A 20,770-nucleotide genomic window follows, 5' to 3' on the forward strand; every position below is an offset into this window, starting at 1 on the left:
CCTTTCAACCGATCTTGGGTGGGTCACAGGAACAGGAGGAGGCCATTCAGCCCCTCGAGCTTCTTTCAGTGAGATCATGGCCGATCTGTGACCTAACTCCATATCCCCGCCTTTGCCCCCAAATCCCTTTGGATAACAAAAATGGATCAATCTCACCGATTTAACATTAACAATTGATTCCAGTATCGTTCACTGTTTGCGGGAGAGAGTTCCAAACATCTACCACCCTTGGTGTGTGGAAGTGTTTCCTAATTTCACTCCTGAAAGGTCTGGCTCTCATTTTTAGACTCTGCCCCCTAGTCCTAGACTTCCCAACCAGCAGCAATAGTTTCTCGCTATCTGCTTTATCTGTTCCCCTTAATATCTTGAAAACTTTGATATATCACTACCAAACCTTTTGTATTCCAGTGAATACAAGCCTGGTTTGTTTAATTTCTCCTGGGAATTTAACCCTTGGAGTTCAGGTATCATTCTGGCTGCATTAACACTGCACTCCCTCCAAGGCCAGCGTTATAGAATCCGAGAAGGTTTAAAGCTCAGAAACAGGCCACTTGGCCCATCGTGTCCGTGCTGGCCGAAAAACGATCCACCTATTCTAATCCCACCTTCCAGCGTTTGGTCCGGAGCCCTGCAGGTTACAGCACTTGAGGTGCATATCCAGACTGCTTTTGAATGAGTTGAGAGTCCCTGCCTCAACTACCCTTTCAGGCAGAGAGTTCCAGACCCCCACCGCCTTCTGGGCGAAAAGGTTTTCCCTCATCTCACCTCTAATTTTTCTACCAATCCCTTTAAATCTATGCCCCCTCGTCACTGACCTCTCTGCTAAGGTGAATAGACCCACTCTATCCAGGCCCCTCACAATTTTGTACATTTCAATCAGATCTCCCCTCAGCCTCCTCTGTCCCAAGGAGAACAACCCCAGCCTATCCAATCGTTCCTCATAGCTACATTTTTCCAGTCCTGGCAACATCCCCATAAATCTCCTCTGTACCCTCTCTAGTGCAATTACATCCTTTCTGTAATGAGGTGACCAGAACTACACACAGTGCTCAAGTTGTGGCCTAACCAATGAGTTATACAGTTCCAGCATAACCTCCCTCGGCTAATAAAGGAAAGGATTCCATGTGCCTTCTTCACCACCTTATCGACCTGTCCTGCTACCCTCAGGGATCTGTGGACATTCACTCCAAGGTCCCTCACTTCCTCTACACCTCTCAGTATTTTCCCATTAATCGTGCATTCCTTTGCCTTGGTTGACCTCCCGAAATGCATCACCTCACACTTCTCCGGGTTGAATTCCATTTGCCACTTTTCTGCCCATCTGACCAGACCATCAATATCTTCCTGCAGCCTACAGCTATCCTCCTCGCTATATACCACAAGGCCAATCTTTGGGTCGTCCACAGACCTCTTGATCACGCCCCCTACATTTACGTCCAAATCGTTAATATACACCACAAAAAGCAGGGGCCCCAGTACTGACCCCTGTGGAACGCCACTGGAAACAGTCCTCCAGTCGCTAAAACAGCCGTCAACAATTACCCTTTGTTTCCCGCCACTGAGCCAATTTTGTATCCACCTTGCTGCATTTCCCTGGATCCCATGGGATTTTACTTTTTAACCAGTGTGCATGCGGGACCTTGTCAAAAGCCTTGCTAAAATCCATGTAGACCACATCAACTGCACTACCCTCATCTATCTTCCTTGTTACTTCTTCAAAAAATTCAATCAAATTGGTCAAACAAGATCTTCCCTTAAGAAATCCACGCTGACTATCCTTGATTAACCTGTGCCTTTCTAAGTGACAGTTTATCCTGTCTCTCAGAATAGATTCCAATAATTTGTCCACTACTGAGATTAGACTGACCGGCCTGTCATTATTCAGTCTATCCTTTGCTCCCTTTTTAAACAGAGGTACAACATTAGCAATTCTCCAGTCCTCTGGCACCACGCCCGTATCCCGTAAGGACTGGAAAATGATGGTCAGGATAAGGGCCAGTTTTTTCCAGTGATGTTGGGTCTATATCGGCCCCAGGACACGGGGAGAACTCCTCGCCCCCCCCCCCACCCCAGCACCCTGCTGTTCTTCGAATAGTGGCCATGGGATCTTTTTACATCCACCTGAGACGCCAGTCAGGGCCTCGGTGTAACAGATCTCATCTGAAAGACGGCACTTCCCTCAGTACTGACCCTCTGACAGTGCAGCACTCCCTCCGTCCGGGCACGGGGTTGGGGGGGGGGGGCGGGGGGGTGGCGGTGAAAGGGCACGTCAGACTAGACTTTTAATGCTCAAAAGTCCCCGGGTGGGATTCGAACCCCCACCCCCCAACCTCATGGCCTCAGAGGCAACAGTCAAACTGTGATGCCACTCTAGTCAATTAGATGGTACCAGTTTTGGCTCCTTTAAGAGGGACTGGGTGGAGTGGAGAGCGCTGGGGGCATGCCCCTTTAAAAACCCCTTAAAGGCGCACGGCAGGATTTGCGTCGGTCAAAAAAGTATGCTCCGTGGGTGGCACCTCTTTGTTTGTCCCCTGGGTTCTCGTGTCTTTCTGGGCGGGCGAAACGTGGTGCGGGCGGGAATAATATTTCCCGCTTGTCGAAAGGCAAGTTGTGTGTTGATTTATTTTTGTGGTTGACCGTGGACGCCCGCAACAGGAGCGGCAAAGATGGCGCAGGCTCTGTCGGAGGAGGAGTTCCAGCGGATGCAGGTAACTGGGGAAGGGGGGTGATTTTGCTTTCGGGGTGGGGAGGGAAATGAAAGGCAACTCGTCTCTGGTGGGCCTCACATTCGGCGCGGGGAGAAGGCCTGGAAATTTAACCCGAGGCGGTAGTCACCCAGCTCCCCTGCCTCGGAAGACTAGGCCGCAACACAGACCCCGGCTTCGAGTAGCGGCTTAGGCCGGGGAGAGGTCGCTGAGGGTCGGCTGCGGTTTGCATTGATCGCGGGAGACTTTTTCTCGCTTTTTAAATGGGTGACATTCATTTTCAACAAAATATTTTAAATCTTATTCCCCCCCCCTCTCTCACTTTGACCCCTTATTTATATATAATAATAAATAAATAATAAAAATAAATAAATATATAGACATTGTGGAATAAATGACCAGGAAGTAACTGATCAGCCTGCATTTTATTTACTCCTTGGACGTTGATCATCTCAAGAGACACAAAGTTAATTAATCTGATATCACTTCTAATTTTGACCCCTGATGTTGGAAGAATCTGTTGGTAGTTGGCAATGCAATCAGGTGTAAATGGTGTTCAGCATTAATTTATAACAGTTTGTGTCGTCGCGTCACGCAGGAGACCATTTGGCCCATTGGCCCCCATGCTGGCCCTTTGCATGAGCTTTCCAAGTGAATCCATCCCACTTCCCTCCCCACCCCTCGCACCCTCCCCTGACCTTAGGTCCTTCCTAACCGCTCTGTCTCGACCCCCCCCCCCCCCCCCCTCAATTAAATCTCCCCTCGGCCTCCTCTCTTTCCAAAGAAAGCAACCCCAGCCTATCAATCCTTCCTCGTAGCTACAGCTCTCCAGTCCTGGCAGCATCTGCCGTAAATCTCCTTGGTACCCTCTCTGGTAACGCGGTGACCAGGACGGTATGCGGGTGGTTCCTCACTCTCTCTCTCTCTCTCCCCCGCCGTTTACACACTTGCCAGAGGGGGAGGAGCGGAAAGAAACCGGCATCTCCCCTTCTAAAGCACGATTAAAGGCTCCCCGACGAGTTTTACATTGGGTAAAGAAGGCTCCATGACTGCACAGGAAGGAGAAGGATGTTCGATTCTTTTTGTCTTTTCCCAAACCCCCTCCGCCCCCCAAAAATGCCCATTCTTTTTTTTCAATTCATTCATGGGATGTGGGCCTCGCTGGCCAGGCCAGCATTTATTGCCCTTCAGAAGGTGGCAGTGAGCTGCCAACTGAGTGGCTTGCTAGGCCATTTTTTTTTTTAGTTTTAGAGATACAGCACTGAAACAGGCCCTTCGGCCCACCGAGTCTGTGCCAACCATCAACCACCCATTTATACTAATCCTACACTAATCCCATATTCCTACCACATCCCCACCTGTCCCTATATTTCCCTACCACCTACCTATACTAGGGGCAATTTATAATGGCCAATTTACCTACCAACCTGCAAGTCTTTTGGCTTGTGGGAGGAAACCGGAGCACCCGGAGGAAACCCACGCAGACACAGGGAGAACTTGCAAACTCCACACAGGCAGTACCCAGAATTGAACCCGGGTCGCTGGAGCTGTGAGGCGGCAGTGCTAACCACTGCGCCACTGTGCCGCCCCATTTCAGAGGACATGTAAGAGTCAACCACATTGCTGTCGATCTGGAGTCGCATGTAGGCCAGACCAGGTAAGGACAGCAGATTTCCTTCCCTAAAGGACATTAGTGAACCAGATGGGTTTTTACAACAATCGACAGTGGTTTCATGGCCATCATTAGACTAGCTTTTTAATTCCAGATTTATTAATTGAATTCAAATTCCACCTTCTGCTGTGGTGGGATTTGAACCCATGTCCCCAGAGCAATACCCTGGGTCTCTGGGTTACTAGTCCAGTGACAATACCACTACACCACCGCCTCCCCTCATTCAGTTCCTTGTTTAAGGGACGCTGGGGTGGGGTGGGGAAAGGGCAGTGACTGTTAGCCTTGCTGCCAAAATCGGGGGCACTTTTAATGTCTCATTCGCGGCATCCAGTTAGATCGCATTAATGTGGGGGGGGAGGAGCCTTTTTCCAAAACAAAATAAATGGAGGAAAGTAAGAGCTGGGTTTTTATTGTGGGTGTAAACTCATTTATGCTGCATTTTACAGTTTCAAATGATTATTTTAACAAAAAAAAAAGCACGGTGCTCTAAGTAAACCTCCGTGACTGGAATAGCTACGTCTTGGTTATAAAGAACAAAGAAAATTACAGCACAGGAACAGGCCCTTCGGCCCTCCAAGGCTACACTGATCCAAATCCTCTATCTAAACCTGTCGCCTATTTTCTAAGGGTCTGTATCTCTTTACTTCCTGCCCATTCATGTATCTGTCTAGATACATCTTAAAAGACGCTATCGTGCCCGCGTCTACCACCTCCGCTGGCAATGCGTTCCAGGCACCCACCACCCTCTGCGTAAAGAACTTTCCACGCATATCCCCCCTAAACTTTTCCCCTTTCACTTTGAACTCGTATCCCCTTGTAATTGAATCCCCCACTCTGGGAAAAAGCTTCTTGCTATCCACCCTGTCTATACCTCTCATGATTTTGTACACCTCAATCAGGTCCCCCCTCAACCTCCGTCTTTCTAATGAAAATAATCCTAATCTACTCAACCTCTCTTCATAGCTAGCGCCATCCATACCAGGCAACATCCTGGTGAACCTCCTCTGCACCCTCTCCAAAGCGTCCACATCCTTTTGGTAATGTGGCGACCAGAACTGCACGCAGTATTCCAAATGTGGCCGAACCAAAGTCCTATACAACTGTAACATGACCTGCCAACTTTTGTACTCAATACCCCGTCCGATGAAGGAAAGCATGCCGTATGCCTTCTTGACCACTCTATTGACCTGCGTTGCCACCTTCAGGGAACAATGGACCTGAACACCCAAATCTCTCTGTACATCAATTTTCCCCAGGACTTTTCCATTTACTGTACAGTTCACTCTTGAATTGGATCTTCCAAAATGCATCACCTCGCATTTGCCCTGATTGAACTCCATCTGCCATTTCTCTGCCCAACTCTCCAGTCTATCTGTATTCTGCTGTATTCTCTGACAGTCCCCTTCACTATCTGCTACTCCACCAATCTTAGTGTCGTCTGCAAACTTGCTAATCAGACCACCTATACTTTCCTCCAAATCATTTATGTGAATTTATAGATAATGTCTTTGGTTCAAGGAATGGGTTTGATGGCAGCAAACTTTATTGCTTCTAAAAAAAAAGCTGAGACGATAAATTATTCTCAATGTGCTAATAGAAGCATTTTCCATTTACAAAGATCAATAGCAGCAAGAAAAGTCTTAATCCTACGCATCTTAATTATCGTTTGTTTTAAAGATGACTGACAAAGTCATAGTTTAAAAAAAATTACAAGATTTGTTCCAAAAACTCAAAGACAAAAAGCATTCTTTTCAGTTTTATGTGTGTATTTTTTAACGACTCTCTGACTCAAAGTGGAAGGCGAGCTGTTTTTCCGTTAAGTTAATACAGTTTACCATTTTTTTCTTTTGAACATCTTTTCGAGCGTGCTTTGTACGCGATTTGTGCAAATTGACACTTGAAATCTGAATATGCGTATACTGGAGATAGAAAGAAAAAGACGAAAGACGCAAATAAATGTCCAAACACACGATGATTCAGAGTGAGGTCTTTATTCATTTTGATTCCCCCCCACCCCCCCGCCACCACCATTGATTTAACGTGCATTTTATTTGTTATATAGATGCAAATTATGCACGCCACCAGAGAGAGGCACTTGGCAATTTGCCATGCATTTGATTTAGAAATGGCGAATTTTCTTCTTGCAGCTCCCAATAGTTTTTATTGTAGGCGATTTTTTTTTTTTTTTAACAAGGGTTCGTCTGGTTAAAGAAAGATTCCGGACCCCTAATCCAGATTGATTCCCAGAGTGAGAGGGTTGTACTGTGAGGAGAGATTGAGTAGACCACACCGATGTTCTGAGGAGTTTGGATCTCATTGCAACGTATGATTCTGAGGGGGGTTTGACAGCGTAGATGCTGAGACGCTGTTTTCCCCCAGGCTGGGGAATCTACAACACAGGGGTCACAGTCTCAGGATCAGGGGTTGGCCATTTCTGACTGAGATGAGGAGAAATTTCTTCACTCGGAGGGTTGTGAATCTTTGGAATTCTCACCCCCCCCCCCCCCCCCTCCCCCCACCAGAGAGCTGCAGATGCTCCGTCGTTGAGTATGATCAAGTTGGAGACGAATTACATCTTCGGACGCTGGGAATTGAGGGATGCGGGGAATGGGCGAGAGGGTGGAGTTGAGGGAGAGTGATGTGAGTGAATGGGGTAGCAGGCTGGAGCCCCGCCCCCCCCCCCGCCCCCTGCTCCACCCACCGACGGAGCAGCAAGTTTTGTGAGGTCAGGGCTTGGGAAGTGCGGGATCTGAGCGTATTCTGAGGCTTCCTCCACTCCGTGTGTGCTCTCGCTCGGCAAGTGCTGGGTGAACCCGAGCTCGGTGCTTGAACGCGGGTGCGCAGTGGGTGCAGCCCCCAGCCACTGCCCTGGTCCAGCACAGTCATGCTTACGGGCACTGTTGCGCTACCTCGGAGGAGCAGAGCGACAAGCCAGGGTGGATTTGTCCCACTGACTTCGTATTGCTTCAAACACCGCCCGTCCTGCCCTGAGCAACTCCCTGGGGCACCTGCGGGCGATGAGGGAGAGGGTGGAGGGGGGTGGGGGGGGGCGCGCAGGGACAAATGTTGGTTCAAATCTCGCTTTTTGTATTATCTCACTGCCCCAGTGAGCTTCAAGAACTGCTGAGCTAAGTTTAAAAAAAAAAAACGAGGACCCTGGGTCATTGCCACATTGCTGGCTGTGGGATCTTGCTGTGCCCAAATCGGCTGCCACCTTTCCGACATCACAGCAGTGACTCCCCTTTGAGAGGTCCTGAGGCAGTGAAAGGCGCTCGAAAAATGCAAAGTTATTTCTAAGACGCAGCAATGAAGGTTAATTGTAAACTGCTTCTCTCCTGCCCCTGTCCCCGAATCCATGTCACAGGCTCAGCTACTGGAGCTGAGGACTCAGAACTACCAGCTCGCAGATGAACTACGGAAGCAGAATGCAGGTAAGGGATGGGTGTGGGGGAGGGGGCATGAAAGAATAGAAGAGTGTTTGATGGGGACAGTGTAGAGGGAGCTTTACTCTGTATCTAACCCCGTTTTTTTTTTAGGTGACCTTTATACCCCAGGCACCTTTTATATTTTCATGTTGAGGGGGCCTTTATTCCTCAGGCCCCCTTTATATACATATTTACATTTAAAAAAAAAAATAACTTTATTTAAAACCAGATAAATAAACAAAACTCAAATTAAAATGCCATTCTCGGCGTCGACAATGCACTCCAGTCCCTGCGGTGCCCACCGGTCGCGGAAGGCCCCAAGCGTACCGGCGGACACCGCATGCTCCTTCTCCAGGGACACCCGGGCGCGAACATAACCGCGGAAGAGGGGCAGACAATCGGGGAGGACGGACCCCCCGACGGCCTGCAGCCTGGACCTGTGAATTGCCACCTAGGCCAGGACCAAGAGCAGACCGACGAGGAGAGCCTCCTCCCGGCCCAAGCACCTCTGCACCGGGTGCCCAAAGATCAGGAGCGTGGGACTGAAGTGCAGCCAGAGTTTGAGGAGCAGCCCCTTCAGATACTCAAATAGGGGCTGCAACCTCGCACACTCCGTATAAACGTGGAACACGGACTCGTCCAGGCCGCAGAAAGTACAGGTGGCCTGGGAGTCCGTGAACCTACTTAAAAGTCTATTGCACGGGACTGCTCTGTGCAGCACCCTCCACCCCAGGTCCCCGATGTAAAGGGGGAAGACTCCCGCGTAGAGAGACCTCCATCGGGGTTTCCCCTCGCCGCCAGATGGCAACGCAGACCGCTTGGGCGTGTCCGGCCAGCTGACTAGGGCGAGGAAGTGGAGAGTGTGCAGGAGCAGCCCGTACAGGAAACCCCTCCGCGCCGATTGGAATGGCACGGAGGGCATTTCCGAGAGGCGGCTCGGGTTGTGCGGGACCGGCTCCCGAGGAGGGTTTCGGGGCCTGGGTCCGATGAGCAGTTCCGGCCAAGTGGGGGTCAGCTCGGCCGGGATCGCTCCGCACTCCCGAGCCCCCTTGCCACCTGCAGTGAGGGGCATCCTGGGGGTTTCGGCTACTCCTCCGCCCGCCGGACCGTCCCCGGAGTCGGCCGCCCGGACAACCGAGGCGCTCTCCTCCGCCGGCGGGGGAACGCCCTTACTGGAGGCGACCATGTTCCAGACTCGGAATAGATCCCGGTAAAAGACCGGCAACTCCCTCAGAGGCACGGCTAATGGACTCCACCGGGAGCTGCGTGTCGTCTTGAAGGCAGTGACACTGGCGGAAAAAATACGTCGCCAGCGTACACCATCTGGGAGGACGCTCGACGTACAGGTATCTCTGCAGGGTCCGAAGGCGGAGAGTCGCAGCCTGGGTGCGGATGCACACCAGCGACTGACCGCCCTCCTCAATCGGGAGACTCAGGACCGCGGCAGAGACCCAGTGTTTCCTCTTGCCCCAGAAGAAATCGACCAGTTTCTTCTGGATCTTGGTTGCAAATACAGGGGGCGGGGCCAAAGTGACCAACTGGTACCACAACATGGAGGCCACCAGTTGGTTTATGACCAACGCTCGGCCCCTGTAGGAAAGCACTCTGAGCAGTCCTGTCCAGCGCCCCAGCCGAGCGGTGACTTTCGCCTCCAACTCCTGCCAGTTTGCCGGCCAGGCTTCCTCAGCTGGGCTAAGATGGACTCCCAGATAGAGGAGGTGCGTGGTGCTCCACGCAAAAGGTGTCATCTCCTCCGGCAGGGAGCCCACCCGCCACTGACCCACCAGGAGTCCGGAACATTTCTCCCAATTGATCCTCGCAGAGGACGTGGCAGAAAAGGTCTGCTGGCAGTCGCGCATCCTCCGCAAGTCAACGGGATCTGTGATTGCGAGGAGCACGTCGTCGGCGTAAGCCGAGAGGACGACCAGCATGGCCGGCTCGCGCAGAGCCATTCCCATCAACCTGCGAAGCAGGCACAGGAAGGGCTCCACGCAGATGGTATACATTTGGCCGGACATGGTGCATCCCTGACGCACTCCTCTCCCAAAGCGAAGGGGCGCCGTCAAGGACCCGTTAACTTCGACTAGACACTCTGCGGCGGCGTATAAAAGTCGGACACGGGCCACGAAATGCTGCCCGAGTCCGAAAGCGCGCAGAGTCCCGAAAAGGTATTCGTGATCCACCCTGTCGAACGCCTTCTCCTGATCGAGGGAGAGAAAGGCGACCGACTGACCAGTCCTCTGGGAAAGATGGATCAGGTCACGGACCAGGTGGATGTTGTCTTGGATGGACCGGCCCGGGACCGTGTAGGACTGGTCGGGGTGGATCATGTGGGCCAGCACGGAGCCCAGGCGGGTAGACATAGCCCGGGCAAAGATCTTATAATCCATGCTGAGGAGGGAGACCGGACGGCGGTTTTTAAGCAGGCGGAGATCGCCCTTCGGCAGCAGGACGATGACCGCCCTGCGCCGCGAAAGGGGCATCTCCCTGGTCGCCAGGCTTTCCCCCAGGACCCGCGCGTAATCGTCCCCCAGGACGTCCCAGAACGCCCTGAGGAACTCCACGGTCAACCCATCCAGCCCTGGGGATTTTCCCCTTGAGAGCTGGTGGAGGGCGCCAGTCATCTCCGCCAATGTGAGCGGAGCCTCCAATCCTTCGGCGCCCTCCGGGCTGACCTGCTGCAGGTCCTCCCACAAAACTCTGCGCGCGTCCTCGCTGGACGGATCCGGAGAGAACAAAGCACTGTGATAAGTACGGGCCAGGAGGCCCATTCCCTCCGGATCCGTGATGGAGGATTCATCGTCGGCCAGCAGCTCAGCGAGCTGCTTACGGACCTCCCGCCATTTTTCCAGCGAGTGGAAGAAGGGTGAGGCGCGGTCCAAATCTTCCAGGATCTGGATCCGCGCCTCGGGACCCTATGAGCTGCAGGTTCCTCAGCGCGCCCTTCTTCTCTTTGTACGCCTGCCACAGGGCCAGGTCCACGATGGCATGACCGAGGCGAGTCTCCAAGTCGAGCACCTCTCTCTCAAGGTGCCTGATCTCGGCTTCCCGCCTCTTGGTCGACCCCTTCGCGTACTCCTGACAGAAGACGCGGATGTGAGTCTTGCCCACATCCCACCATAGCCTCAAGGAGGGGAAGCCCCCCTGCTTCCTTCTCCAGTCGGCCCAGAATCGACAGAACGAGTACCGAAATCGCTCGTCCTCCAGCAGCCGGTTGTTAAAGTGCCAGTACGCGGGCCTCGCCCGCGTGCTGAGCGGAGTGAGTTCCGCCCACACCAGGCGGTGGTCAGAGCACGGCACCAGCCGCATGGAGGCCGCCGAGACGCGGGAGATGTACGCCTGCGAAAAGTAGAGGCGGTCGATTCGCGACCCTCCTCCTCCAGACCTCTACGTGAAGGCGCTGGAGTCAGGATGGAGATTCCGCCAGACATCCACCAAGTTAAAGGAGCTGATCAGTCCCCTCAACTTCTCCACCGATGCTTGGCCGCGCTGGGAACCGGAGCAATCCCCCACCTCGAGGATGCAGTTAAAATCCCCCCCGAAGATGATGCACTCGCTGCTATCGATGGAGCTCAAGAGAGCGGACACTTCTTCAAAGAAGCGCGCTTGCAATGCGCCGGGCCTGGGCGCGTACACGTTCACAAAGTGGAGCGGCACGCTACCCAGGCGAACGGCTAGGTGGAGCAAGCGGCCCGGCACTCGCTCCTTGACCCCCGAGATCTCCGGCTGAAAAGTCGGGGCCAACAAGATAGCCACCCCACTGGAAATAGGGGTGAGGTGACTCATGTAGACCCCACCCTGCCACTCCAGGAGCCAGGTGGCTTCGTCTCCCGGAACGGTGTGGGTTTCCTGCAGAAAGCTCACCGCGTATCTCCCTTCCCTAAGGACTGAGAGATTGTGAAATCTGCGGTGAGACCCCCTGCTGCCGTTGATGTTGAGGCTGGCTATGGTTATCTTCATGTCAAAGGTACTTAAAACCCTTCACCAACACCTCACTGTGAGGAGGGAGTGGAAGTGCACCTGGCCCTCCACTCCCCCAGCAACCCATTGAGGAACACATTAAAACGGCGCCTCTCAACCAGTTACACGCTTTTTTCAGGGCGGCACGGACGGACTGGATGATCAGCGCCAGATTCGACCAACTGCCGAGGGCCAGCTGAACTTTATCGCGGCAACCCCTGCAAGCCGCGAGGATATCCCGGAGTTCCGCCGTGGGGATGAGAGGAGATTCGGTGGGAGGCACGAGGGACTCCACCACCTCACTGGCGATGGAATCAAGATCATCCTCCGTGCCCCACACCGTATCCCCATCCTCCTCCGGGTCGTCACCGCCAGCGGCCGATACATCCACCACACACTGTGGGGCGGACGTCCCGGACGCGCCAGCTGGTCCTGCCTCCGTCACGATCCCACCCCCAGGATCGATGGCTGAGGAGTCCTCTCTGGGTTTTACTGTGAAACTGGAGCCTGTGGGCGCCAGCAGTTCAGGACCCCCCTCCACCTCCGTCCCCAGGCCAATGAGTGGTCCAGGGGAGACAGAAGTTCCTGACCCCGGAAATCCAGCCGGAGCCGAGACCGGAGGCGGAGAGCGGAGGCCATCTCCCGCTCCACCAGCACCCACAGGCCCAGCAGATGGGGCAGCATTCTCAGTTTTCACCTGGTTGGTGGTGGACTCCGGCTGGGAGGGCTGACCCTCTGGGGCATCGGCCTCCCCTTCATTTCGAGCACCTGACCCAGTAGCAGTGGCGGAATGGGCGGCGTCCCCAGGCTCCCCCACCACAAGCAGGGCTCCACTTACTCCTTCAGGAGGGGCCTCATGTACCGGGGCCTTCCCCTCCTCTCCATCCTGAGGAATAGTGAGCTCCTGCCCGGACTTTGTAGCCTCGGTGGTGGCGGTAGGGGGAACCTGAGGTCCCGAAACAGGAGACAGCTCCCCTCCAACAGATGGGCCCTGCACCTCAGGGCCCTGTGTTATTTCTGTGGAGGGGTGCCTTCTCCTCTTTTTCGCACTAGGGCGCGGAGACTCAGAGACCTGCATGTCATCAGAGGCCTCCGCCTCCTTTTTTTCCTTTTTAGTCACCCTGGGCCTGAGCCCAGCCCTGGGACAGGTGGATTCCATGGGAATGGGCTTTGGGCTGAGCTCAGGCTCGGGTTGTGTCAAAGTGTCCAGGGGACGCGCCTCATGATGTTTCTTTTTTCCCCGCGTCTTCTTTCCACTCGGACGGATGCTCCCCTCCCCGCCGGAGACTGTGAAAACCACAGCCTCCGGAACCGACTGAGCGGTGTCTGTTGGATGTGTGGGAGGAGGTGCTGTGGAACCACTCTGGGCCGCCGAGGTGGAGCTGGCGGCCGGGAGGTTGGGGCAGTTCTTACGAACATGCCCCACCCCCTTGCAGACATGGCACCGCGCCCCGTCCGAGGTCCAGAAGACGCGGTCGGCCGTCCCCTGGAACTGCACATCAAACTTGCCTTCCAAGTCCTCCTCCCGCGCCAGCTGCATAAATAACTGGCGGCGGAAGGAGTAGACATGTTGGAGGCTGTGCTCCCGAAGACCAAGCCGGACTGGGGTGATCCCCGACCTCACCTCCCCCATGTGGTGCAGGTGGGGAAGGAGGAGCTCACTGGGAATAAAGGGCGGGACGTTTGATAACATTAACCGCTGAGCAGTGGCCCCGAGAGGGTCCACCGGCAGCAAAGTCCTACCCACAGTGAGCCCTTTATTCAAGGCCAGGGACACGGCCCGCTCGGTCTTCAGGAAGAACACAGCCTTCCCGTACATTTTTGAGGCTGCCACAATGGCCGAGGGGCCGACAACCTCGGCCATTGCCTTTACGCAGGCGTCTATAGTCATATAGGGATGGGGATAGCTCTTTACCCCATGGCTTGAAGTAATGAATTTAAAAGGTGACGGGGTCACACGGGTGGCCACAGAGGCTACAGCCGCATAGGTATGAGAAGGCCCCGCCACCGGTGATGATGGGCTTGCCATGGCTCAAGAGCCAAACCCACCCCCAAATTGCAGGCAAGCAAGCAAACAAACAAAGAAACCAACTAGTAGGTTTGGGGAGAGGCTGAGGGTATACAGGAAAGGGGAAAGACAGACTGCAAGCGATGACTGCTTTTTATTTCTCCTTAAAGGGTGGTACTCTGAGCACTGTAAACACTCCTGGTCTTCTGGTTGGGGGAGGCGTCTTCACCTGGGCCAGCTGAAGCTGCCCAGGCACTATTTATCCCTTTCTGTATATTAGCCAGGCAGCTTCAGCTGACTCAGGCTGGGCAATTGGGGTGGGGAGGGAGCTTCCCTGCAACTTTCGTGCAACTGCACAGCTCCCTGCAGAATTGTATAGCCCCCACCCCTTGTTCTTCTGGCCTCTTCCACCTCCCACAACAGTCCAAATAAAGTAAGAGTCTGGTGCTCAAAACCCACCTCCAAATACAGGCTTATTCCAAAAGTCTTTCCTCCTCTGCAGCAAATGTTGAAAAGTTTTTGCAGTTTCTCCTCAGCTCTCCCTCTCCAGCAGCATCTCCAGCAACTGACTGCAGCACTGTCAGCTGCACCTCATTGAGGCACTCAGTATTCCCAATCACAGAGGAGCCTAACCCCGTGCTGTACCTGTCCTGGGAGTGTTTGATGGGGACAGTGTAGAGGGAGCTTTACTCTGTATCTAACCCCCGTACTGTACCTGTCCTGGGAGTGATTGCGAACACAGGGTGCCTGTGGTTGAGATTCCCAAGTACAAAGTGTTCTTGATCGCTATAATGTACACACAGGAAGATCTGAAATAGGCAAACCTCCCAAGGACATCCAGCACCGCTTGTCATGAATGTAGCGACAGCTCGTCCGCTCGCTGAGCCCTACTGCTGTGGAGGTGGGGGAGTGGGGATGGGTGGTAGCTGCGTGTTGGACGTGGGACCCAGACAGCGCTGGGGGTTCTGGAAACCCCGGTTCTGTTTTAAACTGCCTCTCCTCTGCTTTGCAGAAGTTAATTCCCTGCGGCTGAAGTCTACCAACATGGAGAAGGATTTGGCAAAGGCGCAGAAGGTAGGCAGTCACCTGGCGTGACCCGCACCCAGGCTGGGCAGTTCAAGGGGCATTTGGGGGTCGTGGGAAGCGGTGGGGTGGTGCTGGGGGGGGGGGATGGAGACCAGAACTAGGGAGCCATCAATATAAGACAGTCATTAATAAATCCAATGGGGAATTCAGGAGAAACTCTTTTCTACAGAGAGTGGTGAGAATGTGGAACTCGCTCCCACAGGGAGTGCTTGAGGTGAATAGTATCGATGTATTTAAGGGGGAAGCTGGATAAACGCACGAGGGAGAAAGGAATAGAAGGATATGGTGATAGGGGGAGATGAAGTAGGGGGTGGGAGGAGGCTCGTGTGGAGCTGAAACACCAGCACAGAGCAGATGGGCCGAATGGCCTGTTTCTGTGCTGGACATTTGAGTTTTGCACTAAAATTATTATTTTTCCTCTTTCCTCTTTTTTTCCCCCGCCCCCCTCCCCCCCACTTTCCCCCCCCCCCCCCCAGGCTGTAACTAAAAGCAAGAAAGCCCAGGTAAAGACTCATTATGTTGGTTCCTACTCTTTAAACGCTACCACCGTCCAACTTTGAGGCTCGCGTCTGCAGCACGTACCCGTGCCTTGTGTCTGCGTGTGTTCACTTCTGGCTGTTTTTACACGTAGCTGTACCTATGTGTGAGTCTGTGTCTGTCCGTGTAACCTAACGTAGACCGGTCTGGGTGCGTACATCTGCACGCGTTGGGTAGATGTAGCTGACCGACGGCCAGGTATCTATATTTCTACTCGTGCATCAGTTGGCCGCTGTTGCGTTTTGGGGACCTCCGTTATCTATGCGTCTTGTCTGTCTGTAATCAAGTGGAGCTCAAATCGGCTGAAGGTGTCATGCCTCGTGTATGTGTGTGTTCTTGTTTTCCTCAATGACAGGAGGTGGATGCCCTTCTGAGTGAGAATGAGATGCTTCAGGGCAAGTTGCACAGCCAAGAGGACGACTTCCGCCTGCAGAACAGTACGCTCATGCAGGAGCTCTCCAAGGTACCCAGCCTCGTTTCTCCCCTCCCTCCAACACCACCCCCCACCCCCCCCCCCCCCCCCCCGACCCCTCCACGTGGGTGAGAACCGGAACTCAGCTTCTCCAGTGCCCTGGTACAGTGGGTATCGAGAGAGAGGGGACGAAAGCAGAATTTATTTGACTGAATGGTGAAGTATGGAGAGGGGCCGAGTGGCTTCTGTTTCTTATGCTATTTTGGAATAGACTACCAGGGAAGGGCACTCGAAATAGGGTCAAGGAACGATATCGGCCGTTCCTTCACTGTCGCTGGGTCAAAATGCTGGAACTCCCTCCCTAACAGCACTGTGGGTATACCTACCCCCCGCATGGACTGCAGCGGTTCAAGAAGGCAGCTCACCACCACCTTCTCAAGGGGCAATTGGGGGCGGGGAATAAATTCTGGCCTGGCCAGCGACGCCCACATCCCAAATAATTTAAAAAAAAAAAGAAGCAGTTACCTGAGTGTTTGGAGAGAAAGAGAAGGGATTGTCGGCTGGGGTTGAAATGATGTGCTGGAGGGCTATGGAGAGACGGTAGCTCAGGTCGAGTAGTATGGAGAGACTGTGGGTAGGTATGGAGAACTTTGGGACATAGAGTCTATGTTAATTTATTCTGAGAACCCCCCCCCCCACCACTTCTGCACCAGAGCTCTCCACGGTGCTGAGGTGTTCGAGTACTCCTGGTGTGGTGCCAAAGGGTCATTGTTCCCACCGGGGAGCTGACCGTGGTGCTGAAAGCTGTCTCTCATTCACCCTGCCTCAGTTGACCAGGGCTACGCGCAACAGAAATGAGTCTTCAGTTTACACCTGACACTGCTTCTCCTCCGCTTCAGCTCTGCACACAGATCGAAGAGCTCGAGGCAGAGAACAAACGGATTAAAGACGGGACTCCTGTGTCCGACAGCGCGTCACAGTCCAGTGCAGTCGATGGGGAGCTACTGAGACTGCAGGCTGAGAATACAGCACTACAAAAAAACATGGCAGGTAATCCTCTCTCACACTCTTTCTCGGAAGTGTGTTGTCTAATGTTTTTCGCCTTGCTGGGGGAGCTTTATTTTGTATCAAACCCCCCATGCTGTACCTGTCCTGGGAGTGATTGATGGGGACAGTGTAGAGGGAGCTTTACTCTGTATCTAACCCCTGTGCTGTACCTGTCCTGGGAGTGTTTGATGGGGACAGTGTAGAGGGAGCTTCACTCTGTATATAACCCTGTGCTGTACCTGTCCTGGGAATGTTTGAGGTTGACACTCAGTGCTTGAGTCGGAAGTCAGATTAGTGGGGTGTAGATGTGCGATATGCTTGACACTCGTCCTCTGCTCTCAGCCCTACAGCAGCGCTACGAGAAGGAACTCCGCTCCCTGCGAGAGGCCGAGAAGAAGGAAGCCAACGAGGACGGAGTGGGCGCGACCGACGGGCAGGAGTTCAACACCGAGGGAAAGGAGGAAGCAGAGGAGGGGAGCGAGAAAGAGGCTCAGGAGCCCAGCAAAGCACTGCTGGAGAAACTGGAGCAGGTAGGGGAGCGCCTGCGGTTTTTGGAGGGAGTCCTCCCCCACCCAGTGCTCCGCCTTGGGAAAGGCAGAATGTTGCATTTAGAAGGAGCTTGGGAATCTGAATGGGAACGTGCTCTACTCCCTTGTGTCAGACGCCCACACGTTGAAGATGCAAGTTTAATTTACAATGGGCGGGGGGTGGGGGTTGAGCCCATTCACTGTGGGCCTCGTGTGAGGAAACCGTGGGTATAGGGGATGTGTCCTGTCTCCTCTTTGTGCTCCTGTTCGGTGAGGAGCTCAGTGTGCTGTGTGCTCCCTCTTTGTAACCTGATGCATTGACTGACTCTGTGTTCCTCTCTCTCTCTCAGGCAGAGTCCAAGTGTGCCAAGCTGGAACAGAAGCTGAAAGAACTCAACGGTACGTGCAGCTGGGACTTGTGCTGGGGGTGGGGGGGGTGGGCAGGGATTGGGCAGGCGGGGCCTCAGCTGAGCAGCCCACGACCAGCTGCTTGTTTGTGTGCTTCTCCGTTTTCCCTCTGTCACACCGATGCGGCAGAGAGCTGGGACAGGAGAGCAGGGGACGTGGGATTGTCACCAGTGGGCAGCTGGTCGAGCCAACGCTGACTCCCCTCTTCCCCCCCCCGTTGCCGCGATTTACTTCAGGTATTGGGCTGTCTCTGGGGTGGGCGGGGAAGAAAGGAGTTGGTTTTGCTCCCAATGAGATTGTGTGTGTTTTTTTTTTGTGTTAAATACCTCTTCAGAAATGGAGCTGAAATGGGAGGTGGAGCGAGAGGAGAAACGACTGTTAAAGGAGCAGCTGCAAGCACTGGAGGTGAGCGAAGTGATGAGACGAGACCCTGCATTTCTGTAGCGCCTTTCAACCCCCGCCGGAGGCCCCAAAGCGCGTCCGGGCCAGTGAAGGACTTTTAAAGCGTAGTCACTGTTAAGGTAGGAAGTGCAGCAGTCAGTTTGCACATGACGAGATCCCACAGACTGCAATGTGATAATGACCCGGATAATCTGCCTGGGTGACGTCGGTTGAGGGGTAAATATCGACGTCCGGTGTAACGTCCCTGCTTGGATAGGGCACCCTCCTCCCACCCCCTCCCCTTAACCCGCAGGGAATTATTTCCAGGTTTGCAAGCGGTGCCCACAAACAGCAGTGCAATGGAGCAGTAGTCAGTCAACTTTTGTACGAAATCCCGGGATGCCCGCATCGCTGGCAAGTTGGGGCATTGATTGCCCATTTCCCCCGGTTGGGAACGCAGGGACGGGAGGAGGCCGTTCAGCCCGTCGAACCTATTCCGTCATTACAGTGAGATCCTGACCGATCCGTGGTCCAGCTCCGTATCCCTTGATACGATTGGTCAAAAATCTCTCCGATTCAAAATGAACAATTGATCCAGCATCGATTTGCGGGAGAGAGTTCCAAACTTCTCCCACCCTTTGTGCGTGGAAGTGTTCCCTAATTTCACTCCTGAAAGGTCTGGCTCTCATTTTTAGGCTCTGCCTCCCCCCAGTCCCAGACTCCCCAACCAGTTGCAATAGTTTCTCTCTCTCGCTCTCTTTTCCCCCTCCCCCCCCATCAGTTCCCCTCAATATCTTTAAAACTTTGATCAAATCGCCCCCTAAAATGTAAATTTCAGAGAATATAAATGTAGTTTGTGTAACCTCTGCTCGTAACGTAACCTCTGGGGTGCGATCACTGGTGGCCGCTTCAGAGGGTTAGTTAAAAGCCGAGCACGTTGGCCTGGGACTGAAGTCCCATGTAGGCCCAGACCCTGGGGAAGGGTAACCGGTTTGGGACCCTTGAGTGGAGAGGCACTGATTGTTTCATCCAGAGAACGTAAATGTTTTTTTTTTACAGTCATTTCTTTCTTTCTTTGACAGACTTCGAAACAAACTGAGCTGAGCAAACTGCAAGAGGAGATGTGCAAGGTACAAAACGCCGGCTTTGACTGAAGTGAATCTCCCCCCTCCCCTCCGATAACGGAAAGTGGGAGGGATTTTCTCACTGGTAGTGAGGGGTGCCGACGTGCCTTGCCGCGGATTGATTTCACCCATTGCCATGTTAGAGGCTCTGTGAGGTGAGGGGTTTGGTCAGATCATCCGAGACTGCCCATCTGCCCGGCCGCAGGAGGTGCTGGCCTGTCCCCTCCCGTGTGCGCGTCCTCCCGTGCGTGCTCTCTCTTTCCCGCTGTACAAAGTTTCTCCGAGTCTGTCGAGCTGCCGGTTAATGTGACGCCCATTAAACCTGGCAGTGGGGTAATGGTGCCAACTGCTTGATGGAAGATGTGAATTTAGAGCAGCAGGTTTAAATGCAGCGTAGTCAAGGAGGCCCGTGCAGCCCGCTTTCTCCCTTCTGCTCCTCGGCTCACAGCCAGTATCAGAGTCTCGGTGGGGTTTTGGTTGGGGGGCGGTGGGGAGGGAAGAATACCCTCTCCCTGATCCTGTTCTCTAATCAGGGGCCATTGTTGGGTCGGGGAGCTGCACCCTGGGCCGTCAGCGGTCCCGGCCGCTGAGGAGTGCGACAGTGAGTGGCAGAGGTGAGCGGACCGGCGGCTCCCCAACCTCCTGAGACGTGTGTGACTTTCTCTCTCTGTCTTCACAGCTCTCGGAAAAGTTAAAGAAGAAACAAGAGAGGTGAGTCTGCTGGGGGGGTGGGGGGGGAGGGGTTGAGGGGGTGGTGGTGACCGTCTCTGCCGCCATGGCAACTCCCCAGCTGCTCGCGCTCTGGTCGAGGTTGAAAGGTCACGACCCTGGGCCATCGGTCAGTGGGCATCTTCGGCACAAAGCCCGTTGGCTCATTCTCACTCGGTGTGGCATGCGGAGATGTGTAGAGGGAGCTTTACTCTGTATCTAACCCCGTTTTTTTGTTTTTTCTTTATATTTTATGTCGAGGGGGCCTTTATTCCTCAGGCCCCCTTTATATACACACTTATATTTTTAAAATAACTTTATTAAAAACAGAAATAAACAAAAAACTCAAATTAAAATGCCATTCTCGGCGTCGACGATGCACTCCAGTCCCTGCGGTGCCCACCGGTCGCGGAAGGCCTCAAGCGTACCGGCGGACACAGCATGCTCCTTCTCCAGGGACGCCCGGGCGCGAACGTAACCGCGGAAGAGGGGCAGGCAATCGGGGAGGACGGACCCCCCGACGGCCCGCAACCTGGACCTGTGAATTGCCACCTTGGCCAGGCCCAGGAGCAGACCGACGAGGAGATCCTCCTCCCGGCCCAAGCCCCTCCGAACCGGGTGCCCAAAGATCAGGAGCGTGGGACTGAAGTGCAGCCAGAATTTGAGGAGCAGCCCCTTCAGATACTCAAAGAGGGGCTGCAACCTCGCACACTCCGTATAAACATGGAACACGGACTCGTCCAGGCCGCAGAAACTACAGGTGGCCTGGG

General features: G+C 53.9%; 1 protein-coding gene across 1 annotated transcript in view; it reads left to right on the top strand.

The window, feature by feature from the left end:
- Nucleotides 1–2,643: 2,643 nt before the first annotated feature.
- The window catches only part of gripap1 (GRIP1 associated protein 1), a 32,644-nt gene continuing 14,517 nt past the window's right edge, over nt 2,644–20,770 (top strand). Inside the window, exons 1-11 of the mRNA XM_068024316.1 lie at nt 2,644–2,708; nt 7,742–7,808; nt 14,783–14,844; nt 15,333–15,359; nt 15,749–15,856; nt 16,705–16,855; nt 17,195–17,382; nt 17,730–17,778; nt 18,122–18,192; nt 19,251–19,298; nt 19,972–20,003. Of these exons, the coding sequence (XP_067880417.1) occupies nt 2,667–2,708; nt 7,742–7,808; nt 14,783–14,844; nt 15,333–15,359; nt 15,749–15,856; nt 16,705–16,855; nt 17,195–17,382; nt 17,730–17,778; nt 18,122–18,192; nt 19,251–19,298; nt 19,972–20,003 (845 nt within the window). The 5' untranslated portion in view covers nt 2,644–2,666. The remainder of the gene's footprint in view (nt 2,709–7,741; nt 7,809–14,782; nt 14,845–15,332; nt 15,360–15,748; nt 15,857–16,704; nt 16,856–17,194; nt 17,383–17,729; nt 17,779–18,121; nt 18,193–19,250; nt 19,299–19,971; nt 20,004–20,770) is intronic.

Source organism: Heterodontus francisci, chromosome 49 (assembly GCF_036365525.1).
Source record: "Heterodontus francisci isolate sHetFra1 chromosome 49, sHetFra1.hap1, whole genome shotgun sequence".
In the NCBI taxonomy this organism is placed as follows: Eukaryota; Metazoa; Chordata; class Chondrichthyes; order Heterodontiformes; family Heterodontidae; genus Heterodontus; species Heterodontus francisci.